The sequence below is a fragment of the Haemaphysalis longicornis genome, unplaced genomic scaffold, assembly GCF_048455015.1.
Source record: "Haemaphysalis longicornis isolate Haplotype H1 unplaced genomic scaffold, Haemaphysalis longicornis Haplotype H1 scaffold_2, whole genome shotgun sequence".
Lineage (NCBI taxonomy): Eukaryota > Metazoa > Arthropoda > Arachnida > Ixodida > Ixodidae > Haemaphysalis > Haemaphysalis longicornis.
Window position 1 is genome coordinate 223,751,867 of NW_027526295.1, and position 23,160 is coordinate 223,775,026.

Sequence of the window (23,160 nt, forward strand, 5' to 3'; positions counted from 1 at the left end):
TATCCATCACCGAAATTATGCAAGTACACCTTTGCCGAAGCGACCTGCCAGCAGGACGTCGCTCGCCAAGCACACCATAAGACAGCCGCCAACCAGCAAATCATGCTCCTGCAGATTTCGCTGCACATTTCACTCTCGTGTTTTACCGATTCCTATCACAGAGAAATCAACCAAAGCTCCCCCCCCTTCTCTCTCTCTCTCTCTCTCTCTCTCTCTCTCTCTCTCTCTCTCTCTCTCTCTCTCTCTCTCTCTCTCTCTCTCTCATCTCTCTCTCTCTCTCTCTCTCTCTCTCTTATTAAGGGCCGTTAAGAAGCAACCTTCCGTAATGCAGTTTTCAAGATTCGCACGAGAAATGGTGTCGCTATCATTATTATTTCCCGGGAGTTCATTTTATCTCACCTGAAATATAGTAAATTTAAAGCCTGGGATTTCTTCAGCACTATGGAAATTTAAGTAACGAGAGCTGTAATGTTGAGCATAACAGCAACTGTTATCTAGCCAGTCATGCATACATCCTTGCGTGTAATGTCATTGAAGGCCGCCCTACGGAATAAGCCTCCATAGATTAATAAGAAAATACGGGTTGAACAGAAAACGGCAAGCTATACGATACGCTACAGGTTCACGCTGATGATTTCTTTACGGGACGGCTGGGCAGCTCGCTGCCATCACAGAGCCCATTTTCACCCTTGTGGGTCGTTAGTGGCTTCCGGGGTAGCTGGAACAGTCTTAAATTTTGCTCTTACGGCACTCTTAACGACGTGCCGCTCCATTTGTGGCACAAGGCCCTGCGGAGTGCTTAGGAACCGGCGTATTAGGGCGAGCCCGTATTACACAAGGTAACGGCACGTGTCCGATATCTATCGCTCATCAGGTGTTCAACGCTATCTGCGTTACTGCAGTTGCACGCTCCATTTTTATGCCCGTTTTCGCAAGCGATGTCCATGAACGCCTTTTAACAAAAACTGTCGCCCCAAAATCCAACTGTATTTAGACAGCAAGGGAAAAATCAATTCGGGATTCTCCACGTGTTGTACTGCACTCCCTGTGTTGTGCTCTTTCTTTCTGAGACAAAAAAAAAAAAAAACTCTCTCATCACACGAAACACTTGTTGTCCACTTTCCTGTGTTCTGCTTTTTACAGGGAGCTGTTGGCATATTTAGCGCTGCTCGGCTGTTGACTACAGGCCGTCCAACTCTGATAGCGGACAAAGTTTCGACATGATCAAAACGCGCTCTTGGCGCGTTTTAGCGAGGGGCTCTCCGCTTTTCGTCGTTGCTTTTGCGTATATAGGCGTAGCTACAACTACGAAATTGCATTTCCTGGCCCCTAAATAAATGAAGTACAGTGGAGAGGGATACGATTCCAGTACGTCGAGGCTAATCGAAAAGGTTTCTGGCGACCGAGGCTTTAGGCACAGCATGCGCCGGCGGCTATCTTGTGTACGTAATCCACGTAGCGCAAACGAAACGTACGAAAATCGAAATAAGCGAATAAATGGGAGTCCGCATACTCGCATCCACTGCATGACGGCTACCACAGCCGCCTGCCGATACGTTGTCCGGCGCTCGCGTACTGCTGCGCTGCCGCTATCGCGTATAGTGGTCTGTCGCTCATCCAGCGTCGGTTTACCGAACGTTCGTTGTTCCTTGGCATTCGGTCGTAAATTCCCGGTGTAAGTAGGAACTTTGTCGATATTTGCTTCAGAATGGCCGGCTTACATTTGCGCGTACATTCGTTGTGCGGGACGACGAGCCATATAGAAAGCGACATCAAACGTGTTTTGCTACCTCCCCACACCCGTTCTTTGCTCCCCGCCTATTCCCTCACATGTGGTGGTGCCGCCTCCCTCTCCCAATGCAGATAAGAAGGAGTCGCTATGAATGTTCCGCATGCCACGTATGGGTCGGTGAATGATTATATGTATCTATCTAGCGCATACGTGTCCGTGTTTCTATCACGGAGGGAGGCGTAAAAGGATGTTATACGTACTGCCGAGACGTTTTTACCGCCCAAGAAGGACACCAAGCGAGCTTTCCTGCACATTTATGATGCCCCGAGCACGGAAACGGCGAGCGAAGCGTTTCTTATTGCTTTTTTTTTTTTACGACTGACAGACCACTCCTTTTTCGCGAGCCGTTAGCGTAAGCGAGTTGCGACCGCCGCGGATTGCCTTGGGGCCTATGCTTCAAGCTTCTGAAGAGAAAATATCTTACTTTCGCCTGTATCAACGACCAGCAACCGTCATTGACAACGCATTGCAAAGGCGAACGAGGAGCGACATTGCGCAAATCGCTGTTTGGGAAGAGGTTTGTGCGCGCGAGATACGAACGGAGCCAGACGGGCTGTGCGAGACGTCTTTCGTCGATAGCTGCATCTTTCAATGTGGAAAAGAAAGAACAGGGTACGTTTCAGCCGAATATGTCATGTTTGAAAGAAAATGAATGTGTAGGCATTAAATGGGCTTTAACCGTGAGTTTCGTGTACATTATGTGTTTTGGGTTGTGTACAGGCAAGAGAGAGAGAGAGAGAGAGAGAGAGAGAGAGAGAGAGAGAGAGTCAAGAAGGGCGCCACATGGCCTCCTGAGAGCCCTATGCGTAGCTTGATTCTTGTTTGATGGTTGATTTATTTTTGCAGGCTTCCAGATGGTTGCTCAGTTGCGAAGGATTTGCCGCTTATTATGCACTTCAGCATCAGCCTTCGAGCGCAAGCATACCTTTGTTAAGAACTACTCACGGCTGTTTTAAGACGTTGTAGTGAAAAGCGGCACATTAACGAAATCTGTCATTGCGATCGTTGCAGCGTAAACACGGAAACGCACTGACTGTGCTTTTGAATTTTACGTTGGGCATACTGTACTTAACAAATTCTTTAAACGCTTATAAGCTGCACTCGAGTTCTTCCACGCATCATGAAGAAAGGTCTGGCCCCTTAATTGACTTTCTTGTGTTCTTTTTCTTTAAGTTTTTGTTGCCACGTGCAAGTAGCTGAACAAATGAGCAACATCTGGCAATACCTCCGCCAACGAAGAAAGAAACAACAATAAGCAGCTCCTTAGAAGCAACACCCTTTCGTCTTCAAAGAAGGAAAATATCACACACACACACGCACGCACACACACACACACGCACACACGCACAAACACACGCACGCACGCACGCATGCACACACACACACACGCACGCACACACACACGCACACGCGCACGCACGCACGCAAATATATATAGACAGCGAGGCACGATGAGAAGACAATTTTAATCTGTCAACGATGTTAAAAGCGACAGATGGCCGAGGAGGCGTGACGTGATATAGGTAGCAGCGGAAGCTAATTGATGAATACCTCCTCGCACTCGGAGCACAGCAAACAAGGACAGCGTGGAAGTCTGATGGGAATTTAAGACCTTCGCAACGCGCCATCGATGGGGCCACGCTGCTGCTGCCGCTGCCTTCGAGCCGCCGACGCCGCCGCCATGCAAATGCATCGTCGGCGCCGTTGTTGTCGCAGCCTGACTTATGGACAGCCGTCGCCGCACGTGCTTCATTACCGCTGATTGTGTTTACAGGGCCCGCCTGGTCCCCCCGCTGATTTACCTGCGCTCCCGTGTCCCGTTGCAACTCGGACGGCCCCGCTCCCTCGTGCACGCGCTTTGCTTGTGTCGCGTCGCGTGCGTCGTACCCGCGGCTTATCCCCCTCCTTCAGCCTCTGCGTAGTCACCAGTACGCTGTATCGAAACGTAAGTTCTCCTTACTTTGTGAGGTGTACTGCTGTGCTACTGACGTACTACTACAATGCGTCTCGTAAAGGAGGGGAGTGACGCACTTATGAAGTGGCCTTTCCGGCCGGAAGCGTTACGCGAGAGAAAGTTACGACGCGTACAAGTCATCATTTCTGTCAAGATTACCGGGGGTTGTAACGAAGACCGTTTTGATCTCCAGCGCGGTCCAGTGCTGAGGGTACTTCATAATTTGTCATTTCATAAAGCATAAAAGATAGGGAACGATATCACTGTTGGTGGTGGTGGCTAGAGGTGGACATCATCGTACCCACAGGCGGTACTGAGGTGAAAAATTTGGCACTCTTTAGAGTGTCATTTGGACCATGTAGCGGAAGCGTGCGTTCTAGCATAAAGAGACCCCGCAACCCTTTTTTCAACTTCTTTCGATTTATGAAATGCTTGCGGAACGTAGTCAACAAACACATTCAGTACTTATATTAAGGGATCGCAAATAACCTAAGCCAAAAATTACTGCTCTATACCCATCAGATAACTTAGAAGCTCGCTTAAAAACTGTTCTCTCTTTCCCGGTCTTGGTCAGTGTTGCCATCGCTGGGCGTCAGATATCCACTAAAAAGCAATAAGAAATCCGCCAGATTCCGCTAGATTCTAAAACCTATCCGCTAAATTTCCCGCTAGGGCCTATTTTATTAGAAAAACAGTGCAATTTCGTATGATAAATACCTTTATCATTCTTAGAATCTCCCCAAAACTACGAGAGCTGAAATAACATATAAAAGAGTCTTCCAAGGAGTCTAACTAGAACACTTGAGGCTTCAGTGCGGCGGTGGTCGTCATTTGTCAACCTCATCACAGATGAAGCTAAAAGTTATAAATGTTCACACTGATGAAAAAAAGAACTCACAGGTCAACAAAAAACGCATCGAGGTCTTCGTCACCGCTGTCGTCGTCTGATATCATCTCTACAGGAACGCTGGTACTTGTTCAGGGACCAGAAAGGAGACTTGGTTGCACATACGTTGCAGATGTCCCGATGGCACTAAGAACTGCCGCGGGAAGTTCGTAATCAAAACAACGTTTCTGGTGTCGCTTCAGCCCCGCTCTTACGACGAGGATGGCGTTTGTAGTTTCAGGCTTCAGCTTGTTCCGCAGCTTGGATTTTATTATTTTAAGCTGACTAAACGTACTCTCTACATCGGAATTTGAATACGGCAACATGAGCATCGACATGGCAAATCTTGCCAGCTCAGCGAGCAGGTTTTCGCCGCAGGCGTCCTTACAGGAGTGAACTTCACACCAGAACGACTGCGTGGATGATATTTGCTTCCAGTTCAGGAGGGTGATTTTGCTCCACTGGTTTTGAATTTTTTCTATTGTCTCAGGGGGCACTGCCATTGCTTCCAGCAAAGGAATCAATGGCTCCTTCACGACGCACAAAGCGTTTTCGATCGATAAGAGTGATGTTTTCTGGAGAAATGTGATCTTGTAGGAACGTCGCTGTCTGATTTGATCTACTAGCGTGGTAATAAACCTTATGCAGCTTTCTCGCATCACAACTTCATCTGCGAGAGAGAACCCGTCGGTCTTCTGAGCTTTCACGTTGTCAACCTACGCCTCAAACAGGTAGCCCAGATATGGCTTGGGGTTCAAGTGGTCCTCAAGTCTGCACGTCAGAACGTCAATCTGCTCTGTCGGAATTTACGACTTTTTTAACCAAGCTTGAAAGCAAAGTCATAAGGTCTTTCTTGCAGGGCGATTTTGAATCGGTGCACTGCGTGAGGTATCCGCCAGAAATCCGCTATGTATGAAAATATCCCGTCAAAAAATCCACTAGTCGCTAGACAAATTTTTTCCCCGTCAGAACAAAATGAAATCCGCCAGATTTAGCGGAAAATCCGCTAAATTGGCATCACTGGTCTTGATGTTCTTCGACCGCTGGATTTACGTCATTGAAGCGGGCAGTGTAGCGGATATTCGCCGGCTTTCCTTCAGTTGTGCCAATGAACAAATTCAATAGCCACTTAAAAGGAAAGCCACAAAAGTAAAGCAGAAACCGAAGCGTATCTGCTGCGACGAGCAAATCACGCAGTGCCGCTCCGTGCTGGCGATAACTACGGCTTTCGCAGTGCTTCCAGACGCTAAGGAAAGAGTGAAAGCGTTTATCTGAAGTGTTGCTGAGTCCCTTTAATTGACATTTGCGCGGCAACTCAGCGCTTTCGCATACTGCCCTACATATTATCTCATCTCGCATCCAATACCTGGTTGGGAGCTTAGATGGAAGACTGATAAAAGTACTTTGCTTCGTCAATCGCCTGTGCGATGCAAGGGAACCGGCGTGCGCTTCGTACAGACCATTAGAAGAATAGCCACGCTTCTGCGCCTACAGTGCCCCAGTCATCTGCGAAAAGGAAATCGACCGTAGGGTGCTGGAAAAGAAGCAAGCTGGAATGACAAGTGACGCGATAACAGCGACCCGAGTCGTCACAACACGCCTAGTGTTTATTTATAATCCCCGCCGGCAGTTCACCGACAAGCGCGTGCCGACCCGGCTGGCGTGCGTCCAAAGCGGTAGCGGCCGCACGCCGCCCCGTGCCCCGAGACGCGGCGCAGCCCGCATGTCGCGCGATGCGGTTCCACGTCTTTCCGTCCCCGCCGAGAGACAAGGCCGCTGCCCCTTCGCCCTCGCCTACATTAGTCAAACTCTTTACACGGCCCCTTTTTACGGCGACGCAGTAGATGGCTAGGATCCAGCAGATCGTCTCTGGCGACAGACAGGGCGTAGACCAATTTTTAGTGTATTGAAAACAACCATAAAAATTCTGCAGAAATTCAGAGAATGATCTACTAATGCGTAGCATTCTTATGCCGCTTATCTTGAGTGTGAGTTTCTTCCAGCCATATTTTTGGTTTCTCTAAACCCTGTCCGACCAATTATCTCCATTTACGCTATTATAACGATTAGAAGTGGAACTTTCGCGAAATCTGCATTAGTGTGGAAATGCAGGAAGTTACACGGTTCGCCATTTTTGTAATTATTGTATATTTGTCGTTTTTTTTAGTTTTTCAAAATTCCGTTCGAGCAGTTATGTCCATTATCGTTATTATACCGAATATATTTTGAACTTTCACGAAATCTGCATTATTGTGGAAATTCAGGGCGTCTCACGTTTCGCCATTTTCCATAATTTTTTATCTCGTTCTTATTGTTCAGTTTTTCAATAATTCGTGCGACCAGTTATCTCCATTTACGCCATTATAGCGATATTAAAGCTGGAATTGCCGCGATATCTGCATTTTTGTGGAAATGCAGGGCGTTATACGATCCTGGCTGGGGGGTACTCGGCAAAAAATGCTACGCTTTAGAAGTAAATCCTACCGCCTTAATATCTTGATATAAAACGGCTTACAACGCCCCAAAAATTTGTCTACCTAGTGATGAATTTCTGTTTAACGGGACATCCGGCTTTAAAATAGGTTGAGGCTTAGTTACAGCCCCACCTTATACATTAGACTTTGTCCATTTGAGCAACTGCGCTATCCATTCCTCGTTGCTGACACGGTTCGCTAGCGCTGGTGGTGATGGTCCGCAGGACGAACACGCCGCCACTGGCTGAGGAGCAGTCAGCGCGGGCAGAGGTTGAAGTCCTCGGAGAGGTGTTCAATCGCGCCTTCTCCGGCCCTCGGAGCTCGGGGGCTGGCCTGCCTCCTCACAGCTGACTCATCGCGCGGCAGCGGAGGGGACGCGCCGGCCTTGACGGGGACGCCGCCGCCGCCGTCTGCTGCACCTGAATCGCGTCTTTGTTCGATCCGCCGGCTCCTTCCTCCGGCGCGGTCGCTGATGATGCGCTCCTCCTCCTCCCCCTCTTCCCCCCGGAGTTCAGTTTTGGGGCGTCCCCTGAGCACCCAGGAAGAGGCAGGCTACCGCGCCGCCAGAAGCCAGGAGTAAAAGCAGGTAGAAGGCGAAGAAAGCAGCGCGTTCTTTCGCTTTGATGTCCGAGCGACCTTCTGGGGGCAAGCAGTTGATTGCCGCTTTGGGCGATGTGTCTGCAGCGCTAAGTAGTCTACGCTCCTCATCCGTTCATGATTGTGCCAGTGCAGGCGTGTCTGCGTGCGCCTGTGTGTGAGGGGCTGTCCGTCGTCATCAAGCTCCGGCTAGTGTTGGCTAGAGACAATGTGGGATATACGCAAGAGTTTGAGCGAGCGTCTTTTCTGTGCAACGACGTTGTTTCCGTTTGCAAGGAGTTTGAGGTGTCACGAAGCAAACTGTAAACGACACCTTTAATGAATCTAGAAAGAAAAGGGGATGCGGAAAGCCATATGTAGTTGCTTTGGTTAGTTCCGGTAAGGAAGGGAAAAACCTGTGCCGTCTGCCCTGCCGCGTCTTCGGCTTAGTCTTTGCCTCCCAAATAAAAGAAAGCAATAATATTTTGCTTGCTTTTTTGCGGGGAAAGAAACATAGAGACAAATGTGGAAAACACTGATATCGGCCTCCTACCGCCACCTTTCTCTGCACTTTCCTTTTCCTTTTTGACGCAGGTTTCATATTTCATAACCTACTTTATTACTGCGAAATAATGAGTTGTTCCGATTGCGGTGCGCCTGATAGCCCAACCACACTTGGGCTATCCTGTACGCCGTAGGGAAGGGCTTCGGATCAATTTGGACCATCTGGGGATCTTTAACGTGCGCCGAAATCTCCACACACGGGCGTTTTCTCCTTGCGCCTCCATCACCGAAATAATTAGTCGTTGAGATTTTAGTTCGGTGACGCTGCTATGATAGGAGTAGTCTGAATAAATTATATCGGCTGCGGACAAAAGTATTGTAGTTTTCGCAGCTATTGTAAGAAGCTGACGAGTGATACTATTTTTTTCTTCTCTCACTTCCGAGCAAACGAAGCGGAATATGACTCGTGTGACAATATCCGAACGCCGTAGAAAGTGAATCATTTCCACCTGTTTCTTTTTTTCCCAAATGTATACGCCCACTCTCTACAACATTAATCTATCGCAACAACCCTGCTAATACCTTGCCTTTCCCCTCTCTGTTTCGAAGGTTATTCTGTCGGTACTGTTTCCTTTCATTATCAAGAGCATTAGCCTGATATTTTTCCCACACTGCTTCAAGTTCTCAGTTCGGGAGCTGAGAAAGGGAAGCAATGGGCTGTCTCGTGGCACTGTTTAACGTTCCACATCCATCTCAGTGTATACTTGCATTTTTATGTTTCGCTCAAAGTGAGATATGCCGAAGCAAGCAATGCCATTAATCACTTCAAGAATTTGTCGTATAACGGCAGCAGCGACGAACGGATGCCGCACCATTTCAGCCAAGTGAGTACCGTATCCAGGCGCGCACGATGGAATGTGCAATCTAGACTCTGTTAAACATTCACGAGGACATCACTGACTTCTTCGCCCTCCCGGAAAAGACTCGCGCGCCCACATGACTCTGATCTTCACTCGCGGGCGCGTCAAAAACCACGAAGCGCAGGCACCTCCGCCCACGCGAACAGTTAGGCGCGCGGGCTGCGATTGCGGGGGCCTGCCTCAATCCTCCATTCACAACGAGCTTTTCAAAATCAGCGAGAAAAAAAAAATGAAAGCGCCAGCAACACTACGCTACATCATTAATCTTCCGAATCCGTCAGTGAGCGCCTCATCCTTGCGGCTTTGGTGCCTACGCTACCGCGGGGCCGGCCAAGGGCAACAGTCCACCAGCGTATGCACGGTCGACGCTGGTGGACCGTGTAAACTGTGCTCGCCTCCCAACCAAGTTGTTCCCCCCCTCCATTTTCCCTTCCCCTTGTCTTTACTCAACCGCGTTCCTTCTCTCCGAAAACAGATGAAAACGGCGCCTCCCTCCCACTTACGCCAAGTGGATATTTAAGGCGAGTTCCCTCCTGGATAAATGCTACCCGGGCGAGGGAATTCCTGCATGAAGGTGTCCGCAAGCCGTGCTTTTAAAAAGAACAGCGAGAAGAAAAAAGCAGAGCGGGACGAACGCGGACTGGGTGGGGGAACTAACCACGACAGTATCATTAAATCCTCGGGCACTGCAGAGAGCCGCGCAATTGCTTAGTACGGACCTCCGCACGGCGTTCCGAGAGGGCATAAGGCGCCCAGACCGGCGGACGCTCTCGCAGTTGCTTTCGGGAGCACGGTGGAACCGGATTACGTCTGTGCACGCGCGTGTGGGCATGCGACTGGCCGATAGGATGCAGCTCTCTGTGCCGGCCTGTAGTAGATGTCTGCTACAAGGGGCACGTGTGCATTCTTGCGTGAGCACATGTCGGTTAAAGAGAGACGTCTTCATAAGTCCGGTGTGGTGGTGCTGGCATACGGTCCGACCGTAAACGCTGGATGCGTCCGTCCGAAGAGATGTCGACGCACTGCGAGAGGGAGTTACTGGTGCGAGACGGCGTTTTTGAAGCGGACTTGAAGGTTCGGGAGATACCGCAAGGTATAATTTTACTTTAAATTTTCAAATTAAGAAAATTAACGAGGATATCCAAACCGATTATTTCACATCAGTGTATGCTTCTTGCTATTTCAGTTATTATTGCGTGATCAATAAATAGGGTATATCGGCGAAATTTTTGCGTCACTTCGCGGAGACGCGTCGATTTGACAACACAGGGACCGATAGAAGAGCACAGAATGACAGAGAGGAGAGTGCGTGGGCGGAGGACTGCCTTTCAACGTAGAGCGAGCTGCCTTCTTAACGCTTGAGGCGTTGCCAGAGAGACGAAAAGTCGAAGCGCGGCTCTCAAGCTGCCTCTGCCTCGCCGGATCCCGTGATTGCCGCCCCCGCTTGTACGCGTTGTAGAATCGAGAATGCAGCCAGTGCGGACGACAATACAGCAACGAATGGCGAACGAATGGCGAAAATGGCAATACTGCTGGATAACGAAAGGAGCGACAGGCGGCTAATGCCGCTGATGAAGCGAGTGAACCGGTAGAGCGCTGAGCACATTTAGCACAGTGTGCGAGACATGTGCGAGAAGAGTCGCGTTGCGTACTCGTGAAGCCGGAACCAGGCGTGCTCATTAGGTCCAGCTTCCAGTTCGTGAGGGGGAGACGATCGCACGTTCTTAAAGATCCATGAATGGGATTAACTTAGTTGTTGTTTTCGCTTTTGCTCAAGGGCTTTGTAACTATTTTTTTTACAACTGTCAGTAATAATTCTTACGCGTGACTGGCGTAACGTAGCATGTGCCGCCGAACGTTCTGCACGCCTAGTGATGCGCTGAATCAATGAGCTGCGCATCTCGCTGGCCCAGCCATTGGGTAGCAGTTAAACAGAACGCATATTCACTGGGGGATCGGAGACATGCTCAACTTCAACCGCGAAAGCCAGCACTAGTCCCGCATTCTGTATAGGGTAAGCGCTCGACTAGCGTTGTCTTCGCGGTCGGCATATTTTGAACTGCTATTTTCTGCGTGATATCTCATTGCAACAATACGCCGTGAGTATAAGGTGTCTTGTTGTTGAGGACCACGCCGACGAGCTCCGGTGAAGGGCTGGGGACGCACAAAATTCTTACGTTTGTCGCTACAGATGTGGTAAAAAAAAATTCACGCATCTCCACGAAGTGAATCGTGACTAGTGGGCGAAGCCCTGGGGATCGTTCTTACCGTAAATCACCCGTGAGAGTGCTTACTGCTGCTAAATCGATTTCCAATCCAATCCAATCCAATTTAATCCAATCCAATCTATTTTAATCCAATCCAAATCCAATTCAATCCAATGCTCCTCGCGCATGCGCAGCACGGATGTCCAGGATATATCTCTCTCTCTCTCTCTCTCTCTCTCTCTCTCTCTCTCTCTCTCTCTCTCTCTATTTCCTTTTGTGAACCTTTTATGTTGTTCTTGTTAACCTTTTGTGAACCTTTTGTTCACATAGGTTTCGATTTACACGGTGTTGTGCCGTGATCGTGGATGCCGGAGCCAGACGCCGGACAAGCCTCGGCCTTAAGGTGCTTCGCCCCTAAAACGTGAACTTCGTTTATCCAGAAAATCACTCGCTTACGTCAGAGAATAAACGCGAGTCAATTGAGTCCTACAAACCTTCTCAATACTTTCTATCCCCTTGCAGCGCTCCTCTGAAACGTATATGAACGCAACACGTCTGGAAAGCTTGTTTCACGGTGTCGCCTCCAAAGCTCGTGGAAGGGACTCGCCTATCCGCGATCCACCATGTCTTGACGGAGAAGGGACATACTCTAAAACGCGGTAACGGTCATTTCTGCACTGTGGCATGTAGCGCGAGCGAATTCCAGGAACCGAATGAGAGCGGGGATGATGTTAAACGATTGTCGCTTGCGGACGTCCAACGATACGCCGCTATATACCGAAAGAAAAGTTTGGCTGCCTCGTCTCGCCTGGCCTCGCGCTGACTTACGATCCTTTCTGCCCGAGAGCGACAACGTGAGTGCCTGCTCGTAAAGTTGGCACAGTATACTACTCGTTATCTGCACAGAAGCAGCGCGCAACTACGGCGACGAAGTCAGTGCCCTTTAAGAAGAAAAAGAACAAGTAAAACCAAAAAAGGAAAAAAAAAAATCGTGGGCTTGGATGGTGCCGCGGTTTTGTGACTCATATTTCCGACTCTGCGGGAACATCGCCATAAAAAACGCGGGACGGTCGGGAACAAATGGTCTCGGAGCGGGAACGGCCGTCTGTCCTTGGCGACGAGGAAGAGACACCGTAAGTGATTTATACAACTTTGCTGATGGAACACGAACCTAGAGCTATGACGGCACGGGACGCGCTGATAAAGCGTCGAGCATTAACTGCACCAGATCGACCGCCCAACATCTTTTCGTTTCTTCCAGACGTGAGAACAAGGAGGCAAGTATCGCACCACGAATACGGGCGAGAACAGAATATTGCGAAGCTGCGTTAGAATGAGGGGAATTTGCTCCTAAACTTAATAATAGCGGGGTGGGCGTTTTTGTTTAGTTTCCGGGACAAGGTAAGAAACACCGTGTAGATCGGGAATTTTAACCACCGAAAAACAAATCTCCCGCGTCGGCCTTTTTGTTTTGGGCCCCAATGATTCATAACTGGTGAAGCTGACAAACGGAGCCAAATGATGCTGTCTGAGCAACACATTGCCTTATTTACTGCGTCAGTGAGTATTTTTTATATGTAATAACATGCACTGTTAATTTACGGGGACGCCTTCTTCTCCCAGAAGAACTCTTTCCCACAGTATTAATCAAGTGCCAAACTACATTCCCCCCCCCCCTCCCCCCCTCACCCCACTTTCTTTAACCGCGTATTTTGGTAATGGAAATCTTCGAGGAAATGGGTTAAATACCTCAGCGCTAGTACTGAACGTGACAGAGGAGTGCCATTTTGGGGGAAAATTTGTCGCACCCATGGCTCTCACCACCCCTTGTCCATTATTATGTTTTGTATGCATGGTACTGAATTCTAACACTGACATCGGCGTAATCTCACTTAAGGCGCCGTTGTTTCTTAGACCTGGTTATAGGAATTGAGAGTTCAAAATTAATTTTGTCGCACTCAGAAAGAGACCAATGCAGGGAATAATTGCGCCTTTGTGTCTCCTCACCACCACCACCACCACCACCACCACCACCACCACCACCACCACCACCATGATGGTAACCATCCTAACTGCACTGCAGGGCAAATGATTGTTGTAAACAAACGCAGTCCGTACATTTGATTTATTAAAAACCTTGGCTCACGGAGGATGGACTGCAACGTCCACATGCCCAATCCCCGTACGCTTCACGCAAAAGAAAAAGGAAAGGAGATACGGTTCTTCTGCCGCTCATTCAGGCTAACCTCATTTTATTCGAATTGTGAAGTGGTTTGCATATAGCTCCGTGCAAGGCAGAATGCGCGCAAATTTAGCATTGTTGTGCGTGATATCGTGATCAAAGGAAAACATGTATCATGTTCCTTTAACGAACCAGTTTTAGCGCTGGAGAGCAGCGAGTGGATCACGAAGTCAGTGGCAGCACATGCAGAAAGTTGATTGTGGGGTTTAACGCGCCGACGCAACTCAGGCGATGAGGCGAGCCGTAGTGGAGGGCTCCGGATTAATTTCGACCCCCTGGGGATCTTCAACGTGCGCCGAAATCTCGTGCACACGGGCGTTTTTGCTTTTCGCCTCCATCGGAAAAGCGGCTGCCGCGGCCTGGAATCGAACCCGTGACCTCGTGCTCATGCAACGCAAACATGCAGAAAGTTCTGTCGATTGCGCAGACATTATTCGCTTCCAAAGCGACGCCCGTTTTCTTTTTGCAGTATTTCTGAACGTTTATTGAAAAATAAAAGAGAACCCTGGGGTCTTTTTCTTGAAGATATACAGTCAAACCTGTTTATAGCGAATTGCAATATGCACCGCGATTACTTCGATATATCCAATAGTTGCCGAACCCGCCTATAACGAACTTATCGTTACAAGTTCGCAATCCGCGGGAGCCCCCCTCCCCCTCCCGAACTCCACCATCCCCGCATGCAGAAACGAACACAGTAAAGTAGCCGTTACCATACCCAAAATAATCCATTTATTGGAAGTAATAAAGCTACTTTCCGCCTGAACTGCCTAGTTTGCAAAGAAAAAAGCGGTGATTTTTGTTTTGACTTTCGTTTTCGCGGCTTCAACTAGCATAGCATTCTCTACACGAAACATTATTTTCACCAGTTCGAGTCCGCGTCCTCCAAAATCTAAGAAGCATTGGCGGAGCACATTGACTGCCGAAAGCGCTTCATTATAAGCGTCGGACGGCTTTCACTCGCGACATCATCGGGAATGTGGTGGAGCTCTTGCCACAGTTCACCGATGCTGCTGTCTTGGTCCGGACTCGCTGACTGCGCGGGTTCCGTCGTAAGTCCCGCGCGCCGGAAACAGTTACGGAAAGTGTCGGGTGTCATGTCGCTCCGTGCGAGGCACAATGTCTAAGTAGCAACTCTTGTTCCGTGGTCGCGGGCAATCCATATCTCAATCGCCGCTCCGAGACCATGCATTTCCGCGGCCATTCTAGGCGCGCAGAGTTCGATATATCGGATGTGAACTTCGTTATAAGGATATTCGATATATAGCATAATTCGCTCTATCCGGGTTCGTTATAGCCGGGTTTGACTATAGTTCACGGTGGGTATGGGTGGGGCGGGAAAAATAGTCGGTGGGGATATAAAATGCGAGGAAGTGTCCCAGACTGCTTTACTAATGTGGATGGGTATGGGGGATGGAGGAGACAGTGGCTCAGTGGCTAAGGCATTGCGCTGCTGAGAACCGTAGGAAGCGTGTTCGATTTCCTGCCGCGGCGGCCGCTTTTCTGATGAAGGCGAAAAGAAAAAAACTCCCGTGTGTGCGAAATTTCGGCGCACGTTAAGGATCCCCAGTTGGTCAGAATTAATCAGGAGCCCTCCACTACAGCGCGCATCATCGCCTGTGTTGCGTCGACGCGCTAAACCCTACAATCAAATCAATCAAAAATTAAGGAATTCGGTCTTAAAGGGGCCCTAAATAGGCTGCCAAATGTTATGATTTTGCGTGCGCAGTCACTGGAGTATTATCCAAGGAACGTCATCCCGCAAAAATTGTTTAAATTCGTTAAGTATTAGCCGAGTTATCGCTCATTAAAAGGGGCCACCCATAAGGCCTGGGGCTCTCCTCCTCTAGTAGCTCCTCCGAAGCACTGTGGAAGCCGCGACGTCATCGACCCGGCGCAAGACCACCGAGAGAAACAGGGCAATCCATCACCCTCCTTGATGTACGTGCAGTCATTGGCTGCGCCAAGCCCTGCGCGCGCTTTTTTTTTTTTTTAGCACTCGACGCACATGCTCCGCCTACCAGATTCCGGTTGTGCGGTGAGCGCTGTCGCTGTGGTTCGCGTTCGCGGCGCCGCACTGGGCAGTGTCTCGTGCGTCATAGAGGCGCGTCAGAGCGGGAAAGAACTGCGTCAGAGCGCGCAAGTGTGGCGGCAAGGTATGGTTGGTGAGCCAGGAGAGAAAGTGAAATCTTTTTTCGTGTTTGTGCGGCCCCTGCTTTACGCAGAGGTGTAATATTTGGTACACGTTGTCGTGAAGGGGTACTCTAGCGATTGCGCGATTGAAATGGCGACCTTCGGAAGCCTATTTAGGGCCCCTTTAAGATAGCGGTAAGTATAAAATCATCCTCGGTATGAAATTGAATGGACAGAAGTAAAAAATGAGTGCCGCCGCAACGAAACTATCTTAAGCAGGATAGAACAGCATGCTGCAAAAGATGCGTGAAATAGGAATCAATTACGCAAGAAGTACGTGGCATAACGTATACCTTTTTGTTCTCGCGGAGATGCTTTCTCGTGTTTTCTGCTCGAAGAATTTTCTTGGAACATAAGCTATCATGCACAGAGGTCGTCCAACTGCACTCACTCATCGGTGTTTATTTCGCAGCCAAGCTGCAAACGCAACTTCGTCAGCAATCTTTTCTGCCCGTCATTGGGTCAACTACAACAACAACAACAACAAAAAGCAAAAACTTTCAAGTGGGAATCGTAAAAAAAAGCATTTCTCACATACATCGAGACTCATTAAGGTTGGCTTTACTACTGCGCACACACAAGCATCACTGAATAGTCATTTTTCATGTTCAAATATCAGCAGTCTAATAATGAACTATGAATGCCCTTGGGCCTTGAATTAAAAACCCCCGTATCCCTATAATGCTCAATACAAAAAGCCCCAAAGGAGTCGGCTTTACTACTACGCACAAATGCATTGTTGATAGGACATTTTTTTCCAGAAGTAGTCTGATGTCAAAGTATGACGGCTTAAAGGACTTAATCAAAAGCCCGATGTATCTCTGTAAAACGCTATACACCGAGTTCGGCTTCATTACTATACACAAATGCATTGTTGCCAAGACATTTTTTGGCGACATAATAAGCGGTCGTGTGAAAAAATGAGGACCCAACCGCCTTTCATGAGTAGCCTTTTCTCACACGGCGAAAGTGCGACGCATTAATCGTTGCATATGGACATACTGATTTCCACGCTGAATTTACATTGAGTTACACGATGAGTTAAAAAAATGTCTAAGCATTTGTAAAAGCTCCCGAGATCATGCCGCTCCACGGCGAGCGGATCGTGATTGCCCTGCTCAACGGGCAGAGAAAGCAAAAAAAAAAAAAAGTCTACCATCCCTTCCAAAAGAAAGTTGAGAGAAGCGCGGAAGCTTCGTTTAATCCAAGAAAAGTGTAAAGGAAAGTTTGACATCCACCTAAATGCAGCCATACAGCCGGCTACAAAGGAAAGCTATACAGCTTTCTCGGAAACTTCAGTTGAAGAAAAATTCGTCCTGGTCCAGGATTCGAACCCGGGACCACTGCTTAACCGGAGCAGTCGCTCTACCAACTGAGCTAACCAGGAGGCCAGTCGTTAGTAGCGCGAAAGCGAATTGATCAACAACTCGAAGTGAAGGACAGGTGTTAATCGACCAGATTTAGGGGAAATCCCCAAGGTGGAGTAAGTTTCTGTAAAGGAAATTTTGACATCCGCCTAAATGCAGCCATTACTCCACCTTGGGGATTTCCCCTAAATCTGGTCGATTAACACCTGTCCTTCACTTCGAGTTGTTGATCAATTCGCTTTCGCGCTACTAACGACTGGCCTCCTGGTTAGCTCAGTTGGTAGAGCGACTGCTCCGGTTAAGCAGTGGTCCCGGGTTCGAATCCTGGACCAGGACGAATTTTTCTTCAACTGCGAAGTTTCCGAGAAAGCTGTATAGCTTTCCTTTGTAGCCGTATGGCTGCATTTAGGTGGATGTCAAACTTTCCTTTACAGAAACTTACTCCACCTTGAAGATTTCCCCTAAATCTGGTCGATTACCAAGGAAAGTGTGTCCAATCGATCGTCAAACCTTTAAAAACCCAAGCCGCAAACGAAAAACGAACCCATGCGACGATTTCTCGCGCACCAAGTAAACGCATCTCCGAACTATTTGAATTATACCGATATACGATTTATGAGATAAAGGTGTACTATTTTAGTCGTTCTTCATTATCGATGCGTTTACTCTCTTATCTAGAACCGTTCCTTTTTCGCGATTTTCAAGTGGCCGTGCTGACACAATGAAAGCCCGGTTTCACTCGCTTTTCGGTCGACCATTTGGTCTATGGGAAAATGCATTAGCTTTTTGACAGGATGCCATTTGTCCCACTAAGAAAGCTTTCGCTTAAATAAACTCGGCGCCGCAGAATTGCATTGCCAATTAAAACGGTCAATCTTGTGCGTGTGTCACAAAGATTTTACTATTATACGCATTTTTAGAGCGTAAGCTCTACTACGCCATACCCTGCTAAGTCATTTATCGCGTCGGAATGACCTTGAGCCGCAGGAGTGCGTGTGGCTAGTGTGACGTCACGCCACGGGATCTCCCGCTGAGAGGCAAATAGCTGCGCTCGCTGGGAGTATCGCCGCTGTGGCACCACATGACTAGGCGCAAGTATGACCCAATTTCACAAAACACTGTCTGCATAATCAGTAAAATCAAGCCAAACAGACATTTCACTCATGATAACTAAGTTTACAAGTGTTAAATCTAACCCATTCCTTTCTTAGTGTTTCCACAAATACAAAGCTTACGATATATATAGTACTGTTAGCCGCACTTTACCAATCTTTAAACTAAGTTTACTCTCACTTTTTTCCGCCCAGGGCATTTTCGTGCCCGGACTTGTCGCCCAATGTACTGTAACTGTGAAGAACATGTGGTTAAACCAGTTCGCTCCTTTAATTACGCTGAATAATTGGCTCAATTATGTTTGGTGGAGAAAGCAATTTGCTGCAACAGGGACCCCGCTTACGTAATGAGCGGACACACTGTCAGGGGGAAAACGAATGAGGGCCATTCATTTTCACAGCTGTCACGAAGACATTAGCAAAAGCCGCGACTCATCCACGCAATTTGTTGCGGTCTCTAATAAGAGCGCAACACATGTGGTCACAACATGCATCGTCGGCGAACTAATTCTGTAAAGGGCACGCAAGTGTGATTTTTGTCGCGGCCTGGCAGATATTGAAAACCTCAGCCTCGGCAGCGTATAGGCACGGAACGTGTAAAAAGCTTTAGTATACAAGCACTGCTGCCGTGCGCACATTCCCCTCTTTTCGGCGTTTCGTTTCGCAGAAGTCTGCGAAACGAACCACCTCAATGCCCACACCACAAGAAGAAAAAAAAAGCGAAAATGCAAAATATGTTTTTGTTTGCGCCTTTAGCCTTAGACCTGGCCTTTCAAAAATCCGTCGTAAGCGCATGCTTACTGATAATACGAAGTGCTCATCTGTCACTGTCTCTCAGGAGGGAGTGGGATCCCGTCACCGCCCACCTATTTTTCCGCACCTTATTGAAGAGCGGGATGACCTAAAACTTCCTTTAAGACCCCGGTCTTCATCAGCCCATTCATATAATTGAGGATCGAGTCACCTTTCGGTTAGGGACTACGAGAAGTTCGATATGTATGCTATGCAAAGGCAGAAAGTTACATATATATCACTCACAAAGAATGGAACCTTTTTTCAGGCTCAAAAAAGCACGCCAAGCAATTTAGAGCACGGTGAACACACAGTACCATATCCATTCCCTGGGCACAGTCTACCCCCACCAATAGAAAATGATGGTTAGTGGACTCCGCCCTTTTATTAAAAAAACACAATTCATCCCTGGGTGTATATCTAAGTGTAGTTTGCTTGTAAACGGTGTTGACAGTCAAAAATTGCAACAAATGAAATAAAAATACGGATGATGCAACTGTCGCTGATGCTTCTAGTGCGCCTGTCCTCCAATGGTTAGGATTTCAATAAATGGAACGTATGAAAGTAACCGTGCACGTCTGCGCTAACAGTGATGCATCAACTGGGAATGGCACTGGTAGTGGAACTTTTGGGGTAGGGGGGGGGGGAGGCAGGGATCAGCATCGCCGGAAGGAAGGGAGACTCAGCCTTCTGCCCCCCCGTAGTCGGCGCTTATGTACATATGTATACAGATAAACGTTCTTAACACGAAAGTGTTTTATTCCGGGATACACAAACATTTGAGTGACTTCATATCCGTCACGGAAATGACGCGAGTACAACAAAACAAGCGGCCTGTAAAGGGTGCACCCCTGCACACAGAGTCTTCTTGCGGGGAAGCAACCTTTATAACTAAAGAGGACAAGTTATACTTAGGGTTGTTCCTTTTCGGGTTTTATATTTAAGCACGAAAGTGTTTATGCCGGGATGCACCAAGATTTCACTGACGTCATATCCGTCACGGAAATGACGCCAGTACACCTTTGCCGAAGCGACCCGCCAGCAGGACGTCGCTCGCCAAGCACCCCCACCAGACAGCCGCCGACTCGCAAATCATGCTCAGCTGCAGATTTCGCTGCACATTTCACTTTCGAGTTTTACCGATTCCTATGACAGAGGAATCAACTACGATTTTTTTACACCGAAGCATACATCATACTCTCGGGTAAACTCATCAAATAACTGCGTGCTAGCGTTCGACTAGAGGTGCATACGAAAAAGAAAAACAATACCGAGGATTGCCTAAGCCCTTCTCATGAGTTGTGCATGCGAGACCATTAATGTCTAATTGCCGAACACATATCCCGGTATCGTAGGCGCCACTGCACGCCCCGCTGGCTCTCTAGTGACTGCTGCGCCGCTGAGTGAGACAGCAGCGATGGAACGTCGGCGCGGCGCGTACCAACGCCGCTGAGTGGCCAGCCTAACGAAGCGTTGGCCAATACAACCCTGCGGGTGTGTGCTGTCACGCTGCAGCCAATGGGAGGTTTAGGGGTCGCTTCGAGGCTACAGACACCGCGCGCTGGATTTATCAGTTATTGGGTTCATCAGCTGTCCAGCACATACGCTAAAAACGAAAGTCTCTCTCCAGTTCGGAAGTTTAGGAGATCGATTTCAGGCCCCTCTGCTAATGAAGCGGAACTCAAACCACTTGGCCACGCGTGCTCGCCGATGCACGTTATAACCACGGTGATTGCATCCAAATGTTGGAGCCGGATTTTCAAAGGCATAAAGGGCAGAAGACAAATAGACCATGGCTTGCAGATTTCTGGATTATTCTAACAGCAACACCAGGAGTACATGCTCGCTGTTGCTCCAGACCTGTACACAAGTGTATACACATGAAAATTATACGTACAGCGCAGGCACAGTAGATCTGTACGGATGTCGCAGATGTACACGCCATTTTCCGTACGCACTTGAATTCAGAGGCTATCAGGAGGTTGCCTCGATTCATAATGTATTTGTCTCTTTTCAGTGCTGCCCCTGTGTGCAAGAATCCCTACAATCCAAGCATGCATGCTTTATACGCAGCCTACTAAACCAACCTAAGCCGCTTTGTATGCATGGCCTGGAAACCCAAGTTAGCTGAACCTTATTCAATTAGGGAACTTCGACAAACTTGCGCGCAGGTTTACTTGCAACAAGAATACCCAAATCCTAAGCAGTGCGGAAAGATATCTGGCCATTCTACGTATCGATGTACGCATGAGTACTATCCATACATGTAGAGCGAGAGGGCCCCAGAAATAATGTGCAAGGAAAGTAAGTGAACTGGCGTGCTTGAGTAAATTAAGCGTTGTCCTTTTAGTAAATTACAAATGGCCACTCAGAGGCCCAAGGCGAGGGAGAGTAAGACAGTAGTAGGAAGAGAAGCAGCGGTACTCACGCACGCACTCGTGGGCGTCGTGCGCCGTGGCCCTGCCCCAGGGTCGGTCGAAGTAGAAGGGCTTGCACTTCTCGCAGTCACGGCCTGCCGTGTTGTGCTTGCACTCGCAGGCCAGCTGTCCGTCCCTGTTCTGGACGCAGCGCGAGCCGTGGCCGTTGCACTTGCAGCGGCCGCCCACGGCGAAGTCGGAGACGGCGTAGTAGAAGGAGGCCTCCCGCGCGGGCACCAGGGTGTCGTTGTCGGGCTCCGGCAGCGCCCAGTTGGTCAGTCGGTTGAAGACCACCTTGACGTCGGTGGCCGTCACCCATTCCTGGAGCACGGGGCTCGAGTCGAACTCGTAGGCCGAGGGGCGGCCCTCGAGCGTCGAGAAGGCGATCCGAGCGCCGGAGAGCTGCTCCGTGCTGGACTGCGGGTCCGTGCAGAGCGGCTCCTGCTCGTTGGCCTTCGTGATCAACGCGCGGTTCGGGCGGCCGTACATCTTGCGGCACTGGGACGAGTAGAACTGGAAGGGCTGCCACGAGCGGCCGTGGTCGGTGCTCTTGAAGATGGCCAGCGAGTCGGGCTTGGCGCCGCAGAACTGCAGGCTCACGTACGTCAGCTCGTACTTCTTTCCCAGGCTCAGCACCAGCGACACGTTGTGCAGCGGCTGCTGGAAAGGCTCGGACATCCAGCAGGTCACGTTGTTCGGGTTGTTCAGGTCCGTCAGGTAGGCGGCCGGGTGCCGTCGCTTCGGGTTGCCCGAGTCGCAGATCTGGCAGTTGCGCACGATCTCGCCCTTCTCGTCGGTGGCCGTGCTGCAGTAGCGCGACGGAGGGCTGCCGCACTCGGAGCTGGTGCGCACCTCCTTGCCGAACGCCGCGTTCACGAAGTCCGGGATGCAGCGCCGCGGGTTGTTCATCTCGTCGAAGCACGGGTCCTGCTGCGTCTGGGCCGCGAACATGGAGCCCAGGAAGCCGGACGGGGCGGCCCGCGCCCAGGCCGTCGCTGCCAGCGCGAGCAGCAGCAGCGGGCCGGCGTGGCCGGACACGACGAGCGCCTTGGGGGCCCCCATTCAAAGGAAGCGGCGTGGTGCCGCGCTCTCGGCGCGCTCTTGCTACTGCCGCCGCTCGGCCGCTTCGAATGGGGCCGCCGTCCCGCGCCGCGCAGCCTCCCATTGGTCGCGGCCGGCATGGTGCGCGAGGGCGCTGGAAGACGCGCGCGCACCACGAGGGCCGGCGGCAGGTACACCTTCTTTCCCGCCGCTTTTTGTAACCGCGGGGGAACGCTGTTGCGCCCCGGACAAAAACCTCCGCCGCGCACCGCAGGAGTTCGCGGCTCGCCCCGGTCTGGCACAGGCGACAGACAGTCCAGGAATGCACCTGCGGGACAACGCGCTGGAGCAGATGAAAGGGAGCCTTTGCAACGGTGTAGTTCGGCTTTGGAAATAGTAAACAACCTCCTTAGAAAAAAAAGAAAAAGCAACGTGGTTCTGGAAAGTTGGCATTCTGTGCCAGAAAATTTCTCCGAAAGAGGAAGGATGCAGGGCAAGAAAGTCTGCCTCGTGAGACCTGCATGCTGGCAGTTGAAACTAATTTAGGAATATGCTTCGCAAGCTGTTAGCGAGTTGAAAAAAAAAAAAAAAAAAAAAAAAAACGAAGAGGGATAGAACAGTTTAATTACCTATATTTAACTCAACATAGTTGTGGGACAGGGTTCGCCTCCACTGCTCATTTT

General features: G+C 49.5%; 1 protein-coding gene across 1 annotated transcript in view; it reads right to left on the reverse strand.

Annotated features, from left to right (window-relative positions):
• LOC144169995 (netrin-1-like) overlaps positions 1–22,549 on the reverse strand; it is a 196,035-nt gene extending 173,486 nt beyond the window's left edge. The window contains exon 1 of the mRNA XM_077699484.1: positions 21,448–22,549. Coding sequence (XP_077555610.1) covers positions 21,448–22,498 — 1,051 coding nt within the window. The 5' untranslated portion in view covers positions 22,499–22,549. The remainder of the gene's footprint in view (positions 1–21,447) is intronic.
• Between the last annotated feature and the right edge of the window lie 611 nt (positions 22,550–23,160).